The sequence below is a fragment of the Tachypleus tridentatus genome, chromosome 10, assembly GCF_004210375.1.
Source record: "Tachypleus tridentatus isolate NWPU-2018 chromosome 10, ASM421037v1, whole genome shotgun sequence".
Taxonomy (NCBI): domain Eukaryota; kingdom Metazoa; phylum Arthropoda; class Merostomata; order Xiphosura; family Limulidae; genus Tachypleus; species Tachypleus tridentatus.
In genome coordinates, this window is record NC_134834.1 from 49,894,859 (window position 1) to 49,914,601 (window position 19,743).

The 19,743-nt window shown below is 31.8% G+C and overlaps 1 protein-coding gene across 1 annotated transcript in view; it reads left to right on the forward strand.

Annotated features, from left to right (window-relative positions):
* The window catches only part of Ltn1 (E3 ubiquitin-protein ligase listerin), a 68,063-nt gene that overhangs the window by 11,323 nt on the left and 36,997 nt on the right, over positions 1 to 19,743 (forward strand). Inside the window, exons 9-14 of the mRNA XM_076461295.1 lie at positions 774 to 921; positions 6,195 to 6,938; positions 7,958 to 8,189; positions 11,650 to 11,804; positions 15,577 to 15,664; positions 17,091 to 17,244. Of these exons, the coding sequence (XP_076317410.1) occupies positions 774 to 921; positions 6,195 to 6,938; positions 7,958 to 8,189; positions 11,650 to 11,804; positions 15,577 to 15,664; positions 17,091 to 17,244 (1,521 nt within the window). The remainder of the gene's footprint in view (positions 1 to 773; positions 922 to 6,194; positions 6,939 to 7,957; positions 8,190 to 11,649; positions 11,805 to 15,576; positions 15,665 to 17,090; positions 17,245 to 19,743) is intronic.

A 19,743-nucleotide genomic window follows, 5' to 3' on the forward strand; every position in this document is an offset into this window, starting at 1 on the left:
TATCTCTAGTTTTTGTGTGTGTAACAATTTGTGATTTTTGGAGGTTTTTCGTTAACTACCATGTTATAATACAGTTGTCTTTTGTTAAATTATTTGTGTATTATGTTTGTTTCATCCATTGATATTCTATTTTGAATTATTGTGTAATTTTTCTTCCAAATTTATATATAATACGCTTATTCAATATTTCATCTTTTTAATCTCTCTAATAGGACATTATTCTAAATTATTTCCATGATATTTTTATAGAGCAATTAGATGTTCAGTTTTTGTAATTTAAAAATACTTATAGAATTAGGAGTAATCTTAAAACTTGAAGTATGTTTTTTTAACATAATGTGACTGTTAGATAATTGTTGGAAGTTGGAGTTCTGACCATTATCATGCAAGTACAGTGCCACACTTATGTGTCACACTGTATTACACAAACCATAATTTTACGGGTAGTCTTGAAGTAGTGTTCTTTAAAATAGCTTTCTCGTAGTTTTTTTATCTGTAAATATTTATGATTTTGAATAAAATAAAATGGCAGTGTTAAATTTAAGGTTTCCAGTGAGTGGATATGAATTATTTTCAGTTTACTGAGTGGTTTGTACATAAGTTTGTGATGCTCATTTACTTGTATTTATTATAAAAAAAATATTAATTTCTTTAAAATGTAACTGGCTATTGTACTCTTTCATGTGAATTATTTCAGCTTTATTTTATTTCAATAAAATATTTTATGTCTGCTAATTATATATTTTTTTCCTCTTTCAACGACTTGAAAACAGCTTGTCCTTAGAAAAAGTTATGAATTCTCATAGCGAGTGTAATTCAATCATTCAAGCATATTTTGAATGCCTAAAGTATGTAATTACTCAACAAACCAAAAAAGAAATTTCTTCAAAATCACTTGTGGATCTGCTTGTAGTGAAAGAGGTTAGTGAAAAATAAATTTTCTGAATGATTTATTTTAAACTGTGATGTTAACAGTTAATTTTGTACCTGAGAACAATTATAACTATTTATAGAATTGTGATATATGTCAGAAGAAATTTTATTATTTTATAAAATTACTATGTATTCTGTAGATACCTTTTGTTTTTATGATGTATGTTACAAATGTTGTTTGTTGCATTTCTGTCCACCTGTTGATCACATCCTCCCATATGTTAGCATATGTTTCATTAAAGTGATGATAATGTTTTTGACTTTGAATTGTTTTTGACTGTGGTAACATTCGTTTCATGTTTCCAATGCAATACCTTACCACTTTTCATGTAATAGCTTTTCTCATTCAGTGCTGCTCTCTGTATGCACAATATTCACTTGCTCTTAACTCTGATACTCCTACCCACTTTCATGTGTTTACATGTAAAACAGCTGCATCGTGGCATGCAATAACCCTCCATCAACAAGAGTGTGATATACCCTCCTAGTGCATCTGGCTCCCTCTGTAACATAGAAACCAATATGCACTTCTTGACTTGACATGGTTGAGTGTCGAGATTTCTAATTTTCATTTTCACTTGTATCCACCAATTATTCAGTTTAGTTGGAGTATGAACGTTACACATATCGGGCTCCACGTTTTTTGTTGAGTTTTTTAATCTTTGTTCTTTGTAAGTTCAGGTCCATTATATGGTTTGCTGTATCTCTTTATACCCGACTAGACATTCCTTTTCCTCGTGAACATGGACGAAATGGCAGAATTTGATTAGTCTGTTTCTATTCCACTTTCTTTGCAGTGCAATCCTGAATCCCACTTCTGGGCACCCCATACTGCTTACACATTCTTCCTGCTTACAGATTCCTCTCCTTCCCTCCTTCATTTTGCCCCTTTTTTAGACTACTTAGTTTTTGCCACTTTCTCCAGATATTGTAATACATGCTGATCAATTTACATCACAGTTAAGTTCTGGGGTTGGCTTGCCTTATCCCTCCCATACCTTGGGTTTCTATGCATTAGTGTATCCTTATTAGAATTTCCTTTGTATTTGATTCAAGTGTGATACCCTGATACCCTGTGAGATTTTCCTAGCCCCAATCTTTCCTCTCTCCTTTTAATCCTTACTGCCCTCTCTCATTACCTCTTCTTCACTTACCTGTTATCCAGGGTTGCTTACTGTTCCCCTGAGGTATTTTTGGAGGATACTTACTCAGTCGTATGTTCCACGTTAGTGCTCTTGCCATACTTATCTTTTGAGTATGGATGCGTATTTAGCTCACATGTATCTATACATTTCTTATTTGGAGGATCTTTGTCTGGTTCCATTTTTACTCTGGTCAGTCTTAGGAGGTCTTCCTGACTCATTGGAGTCCAGAGTGATGGTCAACATTACTTCACCAATGGTCTCTAGTATTTTACAAACTTTTCTTCTCCTGTTCCTGTGTATATCAAACCATTCTTTCCATCCTTTCTGGGGTCTTGATGGCTAGTTCTCAATTTGTTCAACAATAGGTCTTCTGTTGCCAATGGCACTGGTGACTATATTATAGAGATGAGCATGATTTGGCCAGGTTTGTGCATCTAAGGAGCAGTTTCCTTTCAGATTATTGTGTATTTCATGTGTTGGTTAAAGTTTTTCCTTTCCTCAATTTACATGCTCATAGACAGCTCATGTAGATTAGCTACTCATGTTGGAAAAGTCCTTTCTCATCCTAACTTGAAGTTATAATTTGCAGTAATTTGGGTTAAATAACCTAAAAAAAACTAGATATAGTAAGATTGGTAAATAAAAGTAAGATGGTCATAGTTTTAACTTAGAATTTAGAAGTAAATTTTACTACAATGTTAAAATAGGCTTGGTATATGTAGTAGTACTTCAGACATAGGAGTATTTCAACTTGCTGGTAACTCATAAAGAAAGTTAAGTACAATCTAAAAACCAGTTAATTGTCTCTTCATATTTTAAGGATTAACTTGTTTACTTGAAACTAGGTCCATTTGTTTAAATCAAACCTATAACTGTAAGTAGGTTATAATATAAATCAAGCTAAATATATTGTATTATTAACATAACATGTACCTCAAAGACTGGTTATATTTACTTACAGTAAGTTCAATAAATTAAAGACAGACTTTACTCTTTTATTGTGAAGACAAACTACTAATTAAAAAACCAACTAATATAATTGTTTCTTAAATGTTGTGCTTAACAGTAACAGTGTTTACAATAGACTACTGGTATTTGGTATCGAGTATTTATTTTCAGACTATAAGTATAAATATAGTAGTTATGACTCATGTAGGAATTAAGCATTCACAGTTTGTTAGGTGTAATGGGTGCAATGAGTTGGTTTTATTTGGAAACTTGGGAATTACATGTACTTTTAAGGAAGTTAATACTGAAGATGTGCAATTTGTATATAAAGTTTGTAGATTGGAGGAGAAGATGGAGACCATCATAATTAAAGTAGAGGCAATAGATAAAGATAAGTGTAGACTATGGGAAAGAGCAGCAGGGTTTGAAGAAGAGCTAACTTTTTACATGAAAGGAATAGATTAGTTGACAATGATTTTCTGAAAGTTAAAAAGAATACTACTAGGGCTGAAGTAGTGAATTTAATTGTAATAAGCCTATTCTATTTAGCAACAAATCTCAACCCTTGGCTACTGCAAATGAGAAACTATTAGAGGGAAGGAAATAAAAAAGATTAGAGAAGGATGTGGATGATAAGGAGGTTATAGTTTTAGATGGTTCCTTGACCATGCACGAGGATAGTATTGTCTGTGAGGCAAACAGGAAGAAAAGAATCAGGTTATGCTACCTGGAAACACAGGTGGAGGATATAACTGACAGAGCAGGAGATACATAATAAAAGAGATTAGCATAAATGCAGTTTTTGTGGTGTATGTAGGAGCTAATGATGTAGGAAAAGGTAGGTCAGAAAAACTAATAAGTACTAGGGGTTGATAAAGGCATTTAAAGAAAAGGAACATAATTTTGTCAGGGTTACTGCCCAAAAACAACTGTGGGGATGAAGTTATAAGTGTGTCACTCTGGCTAAAAGCTGGACTTAGTATGTATGGATGAGCACATTGGCTGGTTGGACTTGTGGGATCAGTTCAGTGGAAAAGGAAGCTTTTTGCAATGGGTGGTTTACACATAAAGAAGATAGGGGGGTTGACTTGCTTGCTATGGCTATTAACTCAATTGTAAAAGAAGTTTTAAACTAGGACTAGCTAGTGGTAAGGGCCAGGAAAAACTAAGTGCAAAAAGAATAAGAGGTAGAGAACAGTTTAGCATAGGAAATAAGTACAGAAGTTCCCAGTTCATTTGGTGCAGTAGGTGCAACGAATGGGTTTTATTTGGGAATTCTGGACTACAGTGCATTTTTAAGGAAGCTAGTAGTGAGATTGTTAAATTTTTATGTAGAGTTTGCAAGTTGGAGGCTATCTTAAATGAATTTGAGGAAATCGATAAAGAGAAATATAAACTGTGGGAAATGATAGCAGGACTTCAAGAGGAACTTAAGCTTTTACGTGCAAGGAAGACATTAGCTAATATTAACAATGTCATTCAATAAGAATGGGTGGTGTTAAGGTTAAAAGTATTGAACTTAATTGTGAAGTTCCTATTCTATTGAGCAATAGGTTTCAGTCTTTGGCAGAACTATTGGACGGAAGGAAAGCAAAATGAATTCGATTATGAACTTAAAGAAGTTATAGTTATAGGTGATTCCTTGACAGAGCATGTAGGGATAAAAAGAGTTAGATTATGCTACCCTGGGGCACAGGTGGGAGAGATAACCAACAAAACAAGAGTAATAATAAAGGTGTCTGGCAACCATCAGTCTTTGTTGTGCATGTAAAGGATAACAGTATATCAGCTAATTGATAAGTACAAAAGGTTGATAAAAGCATCTAAAGATAAATATCATAAATTAATTGTTGAAATGAAATTTTGAGTAGATCACTAAGGCTAAATGCTAGGCTGAAATTAGTATGTAATGATGAGCTGATTCACTGGTTGAATTTATGGGATCAGTTCAAGTAGGAGGAAGGAACTTTGGAATGGACAGTTTACACTCAAGTAAAAAAGGGTCTGGCGTATTGCAATGGCTATTGAATCAGCTGTAAGGGATGTTTTAAACTAGGACTAGATAATACTAAGGCAAAGTTAAATTAAAGAAACAAATTTTTGATGTAGAGGAATGTTTAATATAGGAAATCATTATAAAAGTAGTTATAAGAATAGGCTTAATTGTTACTATTGTAATGCTAAAAGTATAAGAAATAGATCACTTGAGGGCACTGTTAGGACTACAAGATTTTGATGTAATGGGAATAACTGAAACATGGTTAAATATGTATGACTTTGGTGACAGAAATTTCTTTGAGATACATAGTTATAAATTATTTAATAGAGACAAAGTAGTAAAGAGAGAGGGAGGAGTGGATCTATATGCAAAGTGTGAGTTACATCCTGTTGAAGCTAAGAATATTAAGGATTTTTTTTAAAAATTTATTTATTGAGAGCTTTAGTTTAGAACCAGTATTTCCCATGTTTTCCCACAACAGTATGTTATATGTTATTAGTTGGTACTTTCTTACATTGTGTTCTCAAAACAAATCAACAGAACAGTGGGAACAGCTCACTGAGTTGGTAAAACCTTACAAAATGTTATAGGGTTAACAGCCAGAAATACTGCTAACAGTGAGAGCACCCAACTAATGAAACTATATTTGAATCTTCATATGTAAACATGTAAGGCAAAAATCATTTACTATCTGTACTCATTTGTTGGCTTTATTTTTATTTTTTTGTTTAAATAGGAAGTTTGATCCAATCTGAAGTTAATGTGAATGATTTCTGTCAAACTTGTACAAGAAATGTAAATTATGCCTCATATTTTAATGTGTCATTTGGAATATAATTACTTGATGCAATCTTTTTACTCTCAAATTTTGTTAAATAAAAAAAAAAAATATCATCATATTCAGAATATTGAAAACTAAATTGATTTTGTGCTCTCAAGCTCTGTCCATCTAGGCTATTTGCCAGGACAGTGGCCTAATACTCTAAAACAAACAAGCTTGTTTTTTTTTGTTTTTTGTTTTTTACTAGGATGTGTTTTGTTTACCCAATCTCCTTCAGGTGGTAGATGAATAATTAATTAAAACTGTTTATTTTAAATCTTAGTTACTTTGTATATTAGATGGAAAGTTAAGTTTACTTGTATTTCAATTGTGTTTTTATTTACTCAAGCTACTTCCTATGGTAGAAGTTTCTCTGATGGACCCTCAATCCAAGCTTGCTACTTCTGATTTATATCCAAGACTTGGAGAACTGCTCAGATACCTTGAATGTGTATCAGTAACAGGAAAAGTTTCAGAAACATTTCAACATGCCCTAACCCTGTTCTGGGAGCATTTCTTTCTAGTGTGTGACAAGTTACTTGACAACAATTATTGCTCCCCTCAACTAGTAGGATTGGAACGTCTTGCCAATTTTTTTCACAGCCTTCACTATCCAGATAACATTTCAGTGAAAAGAAAGAAACAAGCTGTAAAATTTTTAGATTTAGATGATAAGTCTGTGTCCAGAGGCAATGTACATGAAACTAATTTCACGAAAAGAACTCCAGAAACAGAAAGGAGCTGGACACTTTCTGATAGCCTGTTAGTTTCCAACACACACAAGCTATGTAAATTAGTATTTGAAAAACTAAAAGATGAGTTGGTACTTTCATACCTTAAACTCTTAGCAGAAATGATTGGAACAGTGGGAAGTCCCTCTCTATTTGCTGCATTAGTGAGTCCAAAAACAGATACTGAGGATGCACCATACCAGTTTTTTCTACAGACTGTGAAACCTTGGCTTCAGAAGTTTGCTGCTGAGACATCTGAAGAAAGCATTCCTTTCATTTTAAGTATTGTAGATATATTATTTTCCATTTGTTTCTCTCTCCCATCTGACAGTGGAAAACTTCTTCTGGATGAAGTGACAGAGGTGAGTTGAGACAATCTCTGGACTATCAGAAATATTTAAGAATTGTAAATCTAATTTTACTGTGTTTTTTATTAGCTTTTTAATGATTTACACTTCTCTTTTGGTATTTTGTGAAATTAATTTTTTTATTCTAAATGCCAGGGAAATTAACATGTTTGTCACTTTGAGCTTAGAATGATTCAAGAGTAAAACTGTCAATAATCACCAAATCTGAGACATGAATTATCCATGTTACATTCTTAACCCTCAAGTTTCTACACTTTCATTGTGTTGACTGTCACTGACGTCCATTTATTATGTGATATTATCATCATCAAAAGTTAAGGTTTTTTTTCACCAAAGGTAAAAATTGAAAATATGATTTTTTTAGGTGATTTAGGTGATTTTTTTAATGGTCACACATTGTTTTCACTTTTATCTTTGGTGAAAAGAAAAGAAATTTTAACAAGATTTCATCTGTTTGTCCACTGTATAATACCAAATAGTAAGTTTGGCACAATGCCACAGCATTACTCACATACCTGAATTAATGAATTTAAAATGGGAGTTAACTCTTTCAACTTAGGCTTGTTCAGTTTGACCACATGACTTCTTTGTACTCTTTAGTTTTTATAGTTTTAATACTTCTAACTTTCAATGTAGTATGCATATCTTCACAAAATTTGGCAGTCTTTCAGTTGACATAAGTTTCATATGCAAAATTCATATTCTTTACTAAAGTATTTTTAATAAACTAAAATAAAAATTCATTCATTAATATATTGGGTATTTGTTTTGAATAGTCCTTGGTCAAAGTAATTTTCATGTCGAGATTAAAAATACTTTATAATACCTATACCTTTTAAATACTATAAATTGGTAATGTTTGTATTTGTTTTTAACAGTAGTTATTTGGTTATATGAAAAATAGAGAAATTATGAGAACCAAAATAAATTGGCACAAGTCTGTTAAATTAATTTTTTAAAGATTTTATTACATCTTACAAATTTAATTAATTCATTTTGTAACTTAATAAAAGATTCAAAGCCCTCAAATTGTGGAATGTCTGCTTGAACGGACCATGAAGTTCCACACCCAGAACTCAATTGTTAGAAAATGGTTGCAAGGAGATGCATTAGGACAAGCCATACAGTCTGTAGCTGAGAAGTTGGTTTACATGAGCCTACAGGACAGTGCTAATTCAGTGGATGCTACAACAAATTCTATCTGGAGGGCCTTACAGCTGTGTTTCACAGCTACTGATCACTATGGTAAAACAAGAATTTTTTGAACTATAATTGTTTTAGAAGTAGTTTTCAGAAGTAGTTCAACATTTGTTCTATCTATTTCTTCATTCAATTTTAAATTAACTTCTTCAAAAACATGTTTTTCTGAACACTTTAATATACAACTTCTGAAAATAAACTGTTCTCACTAAGAAATCCTGTTCTGCCTCAGAATATAAATTAAATATTGTCCTTCCTTTCCCAATAAATAAAGTGTCTTGTCAGAGCTCAGGTTTAGTAATTGATGGTCTTTTTCTCATAAGTGAAACTTCAAATGGGTTTTAAAGCATCCTTTCAGATTCACAGCAAGTTCCAAGTTGTAGACCTTACGTCTTCTACTCTACATACGTAGTTTGTAAACCAGTGTATTTTGGGTGACTATGAAAACACCTATATTGGCAAAATACTCTGACATTTAAAAATGTGCCTATAAATTCTAGTTATCTTGAATAGAACCAGTTAGAAATTTTTAACTACTTGTGTTTCTTCTATGCTTATATGCAGTGGATATATCAAAACCACTCTTGTTTCCATTGACAGTTTCAAACATTTAACCCTGGATTTATGCAGTTACAAACTGCTGGTCAGAAAAAGGTTTACTGATGTTGTGTGATTATCCAAAATCTGGGTTCATTTTAAATGTCCAAGTTGAAGTAAAAATATTTTTGATGTGAGTGTAAATTCAAACTCTTTTGGGGGGGAAATGTTCATGTTACATTTCAGTATTTTTATACACATTTTTTTTATTTCAGTTGTAATAAAAAAGTTTAAATGTGTCTATATATGCATACAGAAGGGTATTATAGAAAGTGAAATCAGTATTAGTACTTTCACTGTGTGCCAAAGTGATAAATGTTATGCCACTGATCAACATTTATATACATGCTTATGAAAGTGCCCCCACATTTACAACTTTAAAAGAGTAGTGATATATAACTTGTCTTGTGTGGGCTAAATGTTTTGTGTTGATTGAAAACCACTGGAGAATGTTGGTGCAATATATAGAGTTGAATGATGTAAGGAAACGTTTGTGTGTGTATGGAGGTTTGGAAAATGGCCAAATGACAGTAGTTGATGAAGATAACTGGAGCTTTCCAGCAGTGCCATAACTGATGAAAATATATCATATTGCATTTACAAAAATCCATGATAACCAACAAAGTAAATATTGTTTAACTTATTAAATAAATTGGCATAAGTGCAATCAATATTTATGCCATTATCTTTTGGCACAAGAAATTGTGTGTTCATTAGGTCTCAAAGCCACTCACAGGCATCCATAAACAGAATTATGTGGACCTGTTTACTTAGTTTTTGTAATATTTCTGATATCTATTTATTTTATTTTTAGTAAGAGTTTTACATGTATATTAGATATTCTTGATTTATGTTGTTCCAGATCACTGGCAACAAAACCTAGACTCTGAAACATCCACTGAATACATATATTTATAGTTGTAATTGTGACACTCCTATTTTGTACTCATTTCCTTGCTTTAAAGTCATCTATGAATGGAACTTTTACTTCAATTTTTGTTCAGTTGAGAGTTATTACCACTATATGCTTCCATGTGAAACCTTTAAAACCTATAAATTTTTTTTATTTCAATTCTTCTCTATTTTGTTTGGTCTTGCTAAAATAAACCCAAAACTTTTAAGATGTATATTTTAAGGTAAGTTGGTGTTTCTAACCAAAACCATTGCCACAAAATTTTTAACATTGTATTTATGATGTCCCTGTAATCATCAATCATAAATCAATGGAAATATAATAATACTGCAACATTTTTATCTGTAGAAATAATTCTTTGCCTGAACTTTTTTGGTAAAATCTGTCATTGCACAAAGTAATTGATTTCTTCATGGAAGTTTTACAGATAGGTACAGAAATTCACACTTATTAATAGTTCAATATTAATTACGATATTTACTTAACTCTTTAGTTTTGTGAAATCACAATTTACCTAGTAGTTTTGTAAGAAAAAACTTTAAAAATCTATTTTCAGGGCTGGCTTACTGGGTTTATAGATTGTTTGTGTACTTAGCATTTATTTTTCATTTGTTTCATTAAAGATAATTTATCCTTATTTTCACATTCTCTGCAAACTGACTTTTTTCTTTTTGCTTTACTAGCTACTTAGACCTATGAATTTAAACTTAATAAAAGATGTATTGTTTTAATAACAGATTTTTCCATAATTCATCTATGCAGATTTCAAAAATAATATTCATTCTTTCTATCATTTCTACATAAGGGAAAAATATGGGTATTTTTGGATTCAGCATACAGGAAGTTATATAGAACATGTAAAAAGTTCAAAACAATAAAGCCATTGCAGATCTGTGATTTCAACCTAGTTTAAATATTTTTAGTGTAGATTCTTTTTTTTATAAAATGTGTTTTCTCAAATGATTCCTTTCTAACCTATTCATATTTTATTCCATTAAAAATTATTTTCCAGGGTTTATAGTTCCATTGTTAATATGGCTTTCACTTTGTGTTACTGAATATTATATTTCACGACTTACAGTGTTTTTACTTTCTTTGGTTTTACTTGAGATTATTTCTTCCTTGCTGACTTACTTTTTCTTGGCTTATAATTCATCTACTGACTTTAATTATACTTTTGTTTATTTTCTTATGTATGTTAGATTTATGAAAGATTTTCTAATTACTAAAGAAGTTACTGAAACACAGTAGTAAAAATGTTTTAACGTGTTCAAGTAGCACAGAAATATTGATTATTGTAGTTATGCTTGTTAATATTATAAATGTGCTTGTACATTTTATTATTTATGTCCCCTGGTGGCATAGCGGTATGTCTGTGGAATTACAACATTAGATGCCAGGTTTCAGTACTAATAGTGGGCAGAGCAGAAATAGCCATTGTGTGTTATAAAATATTTTTAGAAACAGGTTATACTAAAATATTCTCATTCATGCATTTTTGTTTAGTTTTATTGCATCTTGCAACATTTCAAATGTTCTGCGAGTACAATTTCAGAAGATATTGATTCATTTTTCTTGTAAGAGAATGAAGCCAATTTAAATGGGATGTTTTTGATGTGAAATGCAAAATAAATAAGAGTGGCTTATGTTTTTGCTGACATAGCTTTGTTAAACTTTTCATTCTCTGTAATATTTGTGATTGTGACATTTTTGTAGATCTTTGAGTATTGTTATCTTTAACAATTAAGTAAGAGTGAAGCTACAGATTTGATAATACAAAGAGGAATTCATTATTGTCACTATATGTGCACAACCTTAAACTTTTGTGCTGAAAATTCTGTTTGTTTATTTGAAAAAAATAGTATTTTTTTCCTAATTTTGCTATTCCTTATAACTTATTATATTAAAATGCTCTCTCATGTCTTTTTTTTTATTTTTACTTTGTCTTTTTTTTTTTTTGCTTAAATTTTTACTTAAGTTTTATTTGATTTGCAGATCCACTTATTGCCTCCTCATACATGAGTGAGATTCTTATGATTTTCCAAAAGGCTGTTAAAGACTCTACTAATCAAGAAAGAAATGTGGAAAAGATATCAAGGGTGATAGAGTTTGTGTGTGATTTAGCATCAAACTTGTTCACTAGCTTTAAAGTAAGTAAATCACTTTCAAATTTTATCAACAATAATTTCTTTTAGCATCTAAACATGATACTTTACCTGTAGATAGAATTTTAGCTACTCCACTTGATATCATGTTTCCTCAACTTTCTTCATACCTGATGTCTCTTGATAATAGGAATTTCCTATTCCTACCCAACCACCACTTATACATAGATAATGAGGTCTCATATGTATTGTCACCTGCAGAGGTCAGTTTCCTGTGCTTTCTTCTGTTTTATGTCTTTTCTATTGTTTTTTTCAAAATGCATATAGTATAGCACTATCAATGTTTATTTTAGACATAATTCAGTAAAATTATATTTTTTGCTTTGTGTGAATTTCAGCCATTGTGTGTTTCTCAGAAAGCTTTTCAGGCAAATCCTCCCTTATGTTATTTACAAAGTCCTTCATATGAACACAACTTATTTCAGAATTGTATTTTGTACTTAGTTGTACATTGACCAATTAGATATAGTCGTACAAGTAACAAAAATTGTTATTTATGCTATTTTTCAAACAACTAGAAGCTAAAATTGCTAAGCTATTGAGAGTCTATCTACACTGATTTTATAATTTCTCTTTATGATTGAATTTTTTATTTTTTTGGAAAGTGCAGTTTGGACATGTCAAGAATTGAGATTTCAGTAGTTGTTGAAAATCCATCTTTGCTAGTGGTTTATTTTAGTAGCTCCAAAAAGGATCAGTTCCATCCTGGTTTTCTTCTTAGCTTCACGTCTGTAGAAAGCTCATTTTTGTTTGATATTTGGTGTCACAACATTCAGAGTGCATGTTTAGGGATATACTGCTATTCTTTTCATGAATCAAATAATTATCTTTTTCCTTCATTTCTTAGATCCTTTAGCTTAGACCCTCCCTTCATTTTTAGAGAAAGTAATTTTTTTCTAAGTTGGTAATCCTTTTTTAAACAGTTTCCTGAATTAAAAAAAATTACCTCACTCATTCTAAACAACAAAGTATGTTATTATTAAATCCTAAATATGAAACAACTTGCTTTTCTTAACAACATAAATCAATAAGTCATTCACTCACTCACTCCTGCTATACAGTGGTGTTTTGGCAATGGCACTTGTTTATTTCTAGCTTATAACCTATAATTTCCTTTTAATATTTTGTGGTAGTGTTATTTTACTTTCAAAACTCAATTATGGAAATAAAATAATTTTCTGTGTTTGTCTTTCTTTAACATTTATTTTGGAATTCACAACTGTGTTGGTAACATCTTAGAAGTTGCACCTTCTACCAACACATTTACTCAGGCCTCAGGTGAGGCTAATTTAAATTTGAAATTATTGGCAATTATTGATATAGAGATTGATTGTTATTTGAACCATCCTTTTTCTCCTGATGTTGACCAACAGACTGAACCTATGCATGATGACAACAATTTTGACAGCCTCATTCCTCCATCTGAATTTAGCATTTCTTTCCTGATTACTTTTGTGTGTTCCATTAGGCCTAATATGGCTTTTTTTAACATGATTTCACAGGTATGCTCTGTTTTATCCTTTTATTCAATTTCTTATAATCCTCTACTTTCCTTGTGTGATACTTCTCATTATTTTGTATATCTTAGTTACATGATGACGTGAGCATGCCTTGTCCTCTGTGGGTTGTGAGCCATGAGCAATTTGTTTTTGGCTTACTATCAGCCTAATGTTCTTCCTTTTTGCATTCACAACACTTGGAATCACTATTACCCATATAAGGAGTGGATCCTGATTGTCCTGTTATTTCATACCATGCCCAGTTTTCTCACCTTCGTTTTACACTCTTCTCTATCCTACGGTACTTGTCCACCATCGACCTTCTCTCCAAGATTTTGCTTCCTTTAGTTGTCAAGAGTTACATCTTTTCTTGGACACTTCATGGTTAAGGGGGGGCGTGGGTTGAGCACCAAGTTGCTTCAGGTCTGTGGTGTATAATGAAAATTTCTTAACATATTAATATGCAGGATATGCTTGGTGTCTAGATCATTTTCTTCCTTTTGTGTACAATCATTTGGTTTTCCATACAGAAAATTCTACAGTAGTGGTATATATCAGTCATAAGGAAGGTACATATTCTTGAAAGTTGGATCTCCTTGTGTGTCAACATTGTTGCAGATCATTTTTCCCATCCAGAAAACATTTATCCAAAATTGTGGTAATTAGATCCTCAGGTTTTCTAGTGTTTGTGCACTCAGAAGGGTATGCTGTACCTGGTTGCATTTACCACTTTTCTCAATATAAAGTTACCTCAATTTTGATCTCTGGTATCTCTTCTCTTTGATTTGGCTGTCATTGTGTTTAGTTAGGAGTAGACAGACAAATTCCTTTATGTTTACTCTCCTATCCAACTTCATTCCATGTCAAGTTATTCTGTTTCTCTCATATTAGCCAGCTCAACTGTGATTTTCACAGCTGCTTCAGATCCAATCTGTTCTTCATCTTCGTACCTGGGTTTTATCCAGTCTTTTACAAGGAAATCCAATTTATCACTGTGAGTTGCTTTATTGTTGGCATGCTCTGTTCAACCTTCTTTCAAGGAGGTTGAACAGAGCATGCCAATTCTTTCATGGAGGTTTATCAGTGTAAGTGGAACATTTTTTGCCATTGGTCTTTGGGCCAGAGGCTCTCTCTGCTTGTTCAAATGTTATTATTATTATGGATGTTTTCAAATGATCAGTGGTCTTTGGTCTCTTCAATCACAGGTTATCAGGTGGCAAAATCCCACACCTTTTGGTTTTTTTATTTAAGAAACAAATATATCATAAGAAATAACCTGTAAGCAATCTTGTAGAATACCCTATAGTATAGTACAGAAAAGTGTGTGTTTATTGGACATGGAAGAGAATAAAATCAAAGCAAAATTCAGTGTAGAATTTAGTACCAAACTAAGTAAGTGAAGAACACCTGGACAGACACCACTCGCTACTGAGTGGGATCCAGATCAAAACATGGGATAGGACCCTGGAAAAAATAAATAAGAAAGAAAAAAGAAAACTTACCCAATTATAGTTGCATTGACGTCTGAAGAATGACAACAGGTGGAAGACGATAACCTGACAAGGAAGAACTAGCAATATGATGGAAATAATGAGAGATGATAGTAGCCATAGTTGCCTGCTTGAAGAATTTTCTTCAATGGACGTTGTAGATAAGATGCCAGGGAAAGCAAAAAGTGCTATCTGATGGGAAGACACCAAGAAATATTGATGGGATGAAGGAGACACGGAAGAACAAGGTAAATTAAAAGCTGAACCCAATTGGTAAGAGTTAAAGGAGATGGATCACAAACAGAGGATACATGCTAAGGTATGAATGGACAAGAATGGTTATGATGGAAGGAAGACATACATGAGATGTAACAACAAAGAACACAAACAGAACATAAATGTTTATTCAAACCAGATTGGAAACAGAAGTGGGAAATGGAAGGAAAGATCAATCTGGATAAAGAAGATTGAAGGAACGATACAGAGTAATGATATGGTCGATCCAAATCTGTTGTTAATAGCTATAATATGATGTATTCTCATTCAAACTGGCTTATGACCATACTTATAATTTCATAATATATTGTCTCATCCAAGCTAACTTTTGATAGCAATTGTTATGTGTTTATTTTTTTTTAATTTTATTTCCAAGCTTGATGAAAACAGCATTGTTGCCCTGTTATATTTTTTGTTGTGATAATAGCTGTGGATGTGATATAATAAAGTAGTTTGTAATCATGCAGTAATGCATTTGGTTTTGTTCTACAGGGCTGTTGGAAGCTCAAAGCTTCAGAGAAGCTTTTGTTAACTCTGTTTCTTTTGTGTTGTCGGGATACCAAACAGTCTGGACTATCTGGTAAGTATCCTTTTTGTTTCTTCCAGTCAGTAGTTTAGGTAGTATATTCATGTTGAAACAAAGGTTATAATGATCACTAACTGCCTTAGAAAGTAAACGAACTTTACTGAAAGTGGTATTAATAAGAAAGTTATAAAAGATGCTATTTCAGTGAAGAAGGATAGGGTGGTAATTTTGTAAATCCTAAAGGTGGAAAACTTTTAAAATATTGTCACCTTAGTTTTTATTATTGAGACCCTTTAAGTAAAGTTTTGCCACCTTGTAATTAATATCCATTTTCACCTTTATTTGATTAATTGCTTTGTTAACAAAGATTATAGAGTAAAACTACCAGCAATTAACCTGTAAGTAATGATGATAATTAAGCTTTGTTTTAAGAAAGATATTTGTGTTGTTAAAAAAAATAAATAATTTTTGTTACTGTGTACTAAGTATATGTAAACTTGCTATACTAATAATAGTTTTTTAAATGCTTTTGTTTTTATAGGTCTTCCAGTGAATCTTTAAAATGTATTTTTCAGAAGCTTAATCTTTAAAATCAATGATTTTTTCAAAAAAGCATGTAACAGCCTGTTTTGTATTACTTCAACCTGTAAAACAATGTATATTTAAGGAAGTAGAATTTTTGCTCTTCATTTCAGTGTAAGATTCCATTAAGATTAGAACCTTTACAAGAGAGATTGTTCTCAAGATATCCTATATTTCAGTTAACATCAACCTATCATTTGTCAGATTTATCCCATATTTTAAAAGCTGGCAGAGGTGGACACTGCTGGGAGGTCTGCTTTTATATTGTTTTAAGTTGACTACATTGATTTAGATGCATTATTTTTTGTCAGTTTTTATTAAATGGTATTTATTATTTGTTTCAGTGTCATAAGATGTGGGTCTATAGTAAGGATAAGCTATCTGTAAATTCCTATAAGTGGTTTCATGACATTGGAAGAGATTATTTTCTATGGTTATAGATTTTTTTTTAGTTATATAATGGATTACTTGTTAGATATGACGTACTTCTGATGTTGAGTTTATTGTTAAGATATAGCATTCTATGGTTAAGCTGTATACTCCCTGTAGTTATGATGTTAAGAATGGTAAGTAGGTCTAGCTAAGATGTAAAATACTTCTATTTGTGATGTGCAGTCATATAACCTATATTGTAGAATTTTGTATGGTTCTTGTAGTTTATATAGTGAGGAACTTTTGTAATTTTAATATGGATTTCCTTGACTATGTTGGGAAAGTTTTGAGCAGCTATTGTATTTATGATGTGAGATTCTTCTAGCTAATTGGCTAATGATCTATGTTCACAGTTATTATTGGAGCCCTGTACTATTCTAAACAGCTGTGCTGGTTGTGTTGTGAACTAAGTCAGAGTTATTTGTAATGTTGTAGTTTTGTGTATGTTTGTGCTTTCTATTTGAAGAACTATTGAAAGAGAAAGTATCAAGCACTTGGCAGACAGGGGTGCGTGAACTGGTTCATCAGAATGGAGGGTTTTCTTCAGAAAATGGCATGTTGCAAGAAGCTGTTAGACATTTAAAGTATCTTGTTACACAAGAAGTGAATTCGATGAAAAGGTGTAGTTGTTTTGCTTGTCTTGTGATAAAATGTTATTTAAGAATATATTCTTTATCTTTTAAAAATTTAAGTAAACATTTTAACATAAGATTAAGTTTCTTTTTGTTTTTTGTTAAATTTAATAAGTGGTATATTTAGGATAACATTAGTTTTATGCATTTAAAAATCCTTAATTTTCACTGATTGGTGATTGTCTTATGAGTACAATGCATATGTCTAATCATATTTCATAAAAATCATATTCCAGGTCTCATCTTGAACTTGTAACTAACTACTTCCTCCATTGTTGATCTTGCTTAGCCTAATGGTCACAAGTTTCATTATAATCTGATACTGTAATTTCATAGTAACAAGCTTTTGCAAAGAACATAGACTTTGGCTTTTAAGATCACAGTTCATTGATGAAAATTTACTGAAGATGATGAGTATTTGACAAACAACTACTCAAGTGTTTCTGAGAAAGGAATAATATTAATTCTATTTTCATTATCCTCTGCTCATGCTGATGTATATTGAGATATACCAATAGCTGTTCTAACCTGAAGAAGCTATGCTTTCTTGATATTCTGGCCAAGCAATGTAGAAAATTTGTTGTACTAATTGATGCCATCATGTTCTTTCACTAATCATTAGAGTTCACGTTCATTTTACTGTGCAAGTTGTGAAATGCAAGTTTCCCTTTATACGTGAAGTGTGCAGCAACTAGAAATCCCAACAACAACAAAAACTTTCTTGCATTCTATATCATGTTTCTAAAGTCTTTATCACCTTTAGTAAAGTATTTATTTCTTGTTTCAGTCTATAAAGTGCACTTGGTTTTCATTTACTGTTACAACAAACTAAACTGTCATGTGCAAAGTATTGTTTTTTATAGTTTTCTGCATTTAATTTTTTTCTATTTTTATGCTTCTTTACAAAAGCAAGGTCTTTCTTTTTGTTAACCTGAAGATGACCTAAGAAGGTTGAAATGTTGTTCTCTACTTTATTTTCATAGAAGTTTTAATACCCATACTAGCCATCTTGAGATATATAAGGTTTTTCTCAGTTATTTTGTTCACAATTGATTGGGATATATGCAACTTAACAACCACTTTCTTGGTGAAGTGGAGGGTTTCTAGATGATCAGTCGTCTTGTTTTAGTTCTGAGTGGTGGAATGCTGTTTAGGTGACTTTTATATCCTTTCTTGTTTTCACTGCATTACAGATTATCATCTCTGAAATTGGTTTTCCCAGCTTTCTAACTTTGTACTGTTTTGATACAAAAATGTCCTTCTCCAAAAAGAGCTGTGAAAACTTATCTAGTTAAGTATTTGCAAATTTGCTGTGAACTAAAGTATCACCCATGGCATTGTGTTTCACTTCCATGATGACAAACTAGTGCATTACAATCTACAAATCATTCTTTTGAATTGCAATTAATTTTCTTCATTGATAACTCACATTATCAAATATCTGTTAAGAAGAATATTAACGTGTTTTACTTATAATATTTATGACTGCCACTTCAAAATATTGATACATGATTATAGTATAGAATTTTTGAGTCTTCAGAACAGAATTGATGGTTACTGATGTATTATTGATGAATATCACTTTGAGAAATAGTAATGGATATGCCACATAATACTGTTGAGCATTTCAGTAGAAGAGTATTAATGTGTGTCTCTTGGAAGCAATATAAATGAATGTTGCATCATAATAATAATACTGGTTGTGTTTCATTTCAGATGAATAGGCTAGGTGCAATTTTCTGTTTTGTATAATATGATGAGTCGTATAATAATACTGAATTTGATGTTTCCAGAACATATCTCCTCTCACACTACAACTGTTACTCTACTGCCAGGATTTCCTTCCTTTGCCCATCTAAGCATAGATATGAATTTGTTTTTACTTGTACTGATCTTTTATTCCCTATTTAAATACTGTTGGTGATATGTCACATGACACTCTCCACCTCTATGCACCCTCCATCCTATATATAGGAACCTCTTTCATATAATATTATTACTTTTTCTCAACAAAGCATTTAGTAATGGGTTTTTAACTAGTTAATTTTCATAAAACGTTTTTGCATTTGGCGAGCCAGTATACAGCATAAATTCCTGGATTATTTCTGCTCTGAGACAAATCAGGTCTATCCTATCCCACCTCTGATATCTAGCTTTGTATAACATTCAATGGTGAGGTTTGTCTCAGTTCGACTGTTAATTGTCTAGTTCATAATGAAATGGAAACATATGTTCAGTTCAGTAGTGTTCCTCCAGGGTACCCTGAGGCTGCAATTGAGGGCAATTCTGGACGTTGTGGAGATAATTTAGATTTGTTTGCGCCTGCTTCTTCCCTTATTCTGTTGGCTTCTCAGGAGGCCACTTTGGAATCAGCTGTCTCTGGCTTTTTTCCTTCAGTTAGTCTATTGAGTGTGCTATGTTTTGTGTTTTTTCCTAGTTGTTTTTGAGTATGTACCTTCCTTGATGAATGAAAGGTCTGTGGATGAA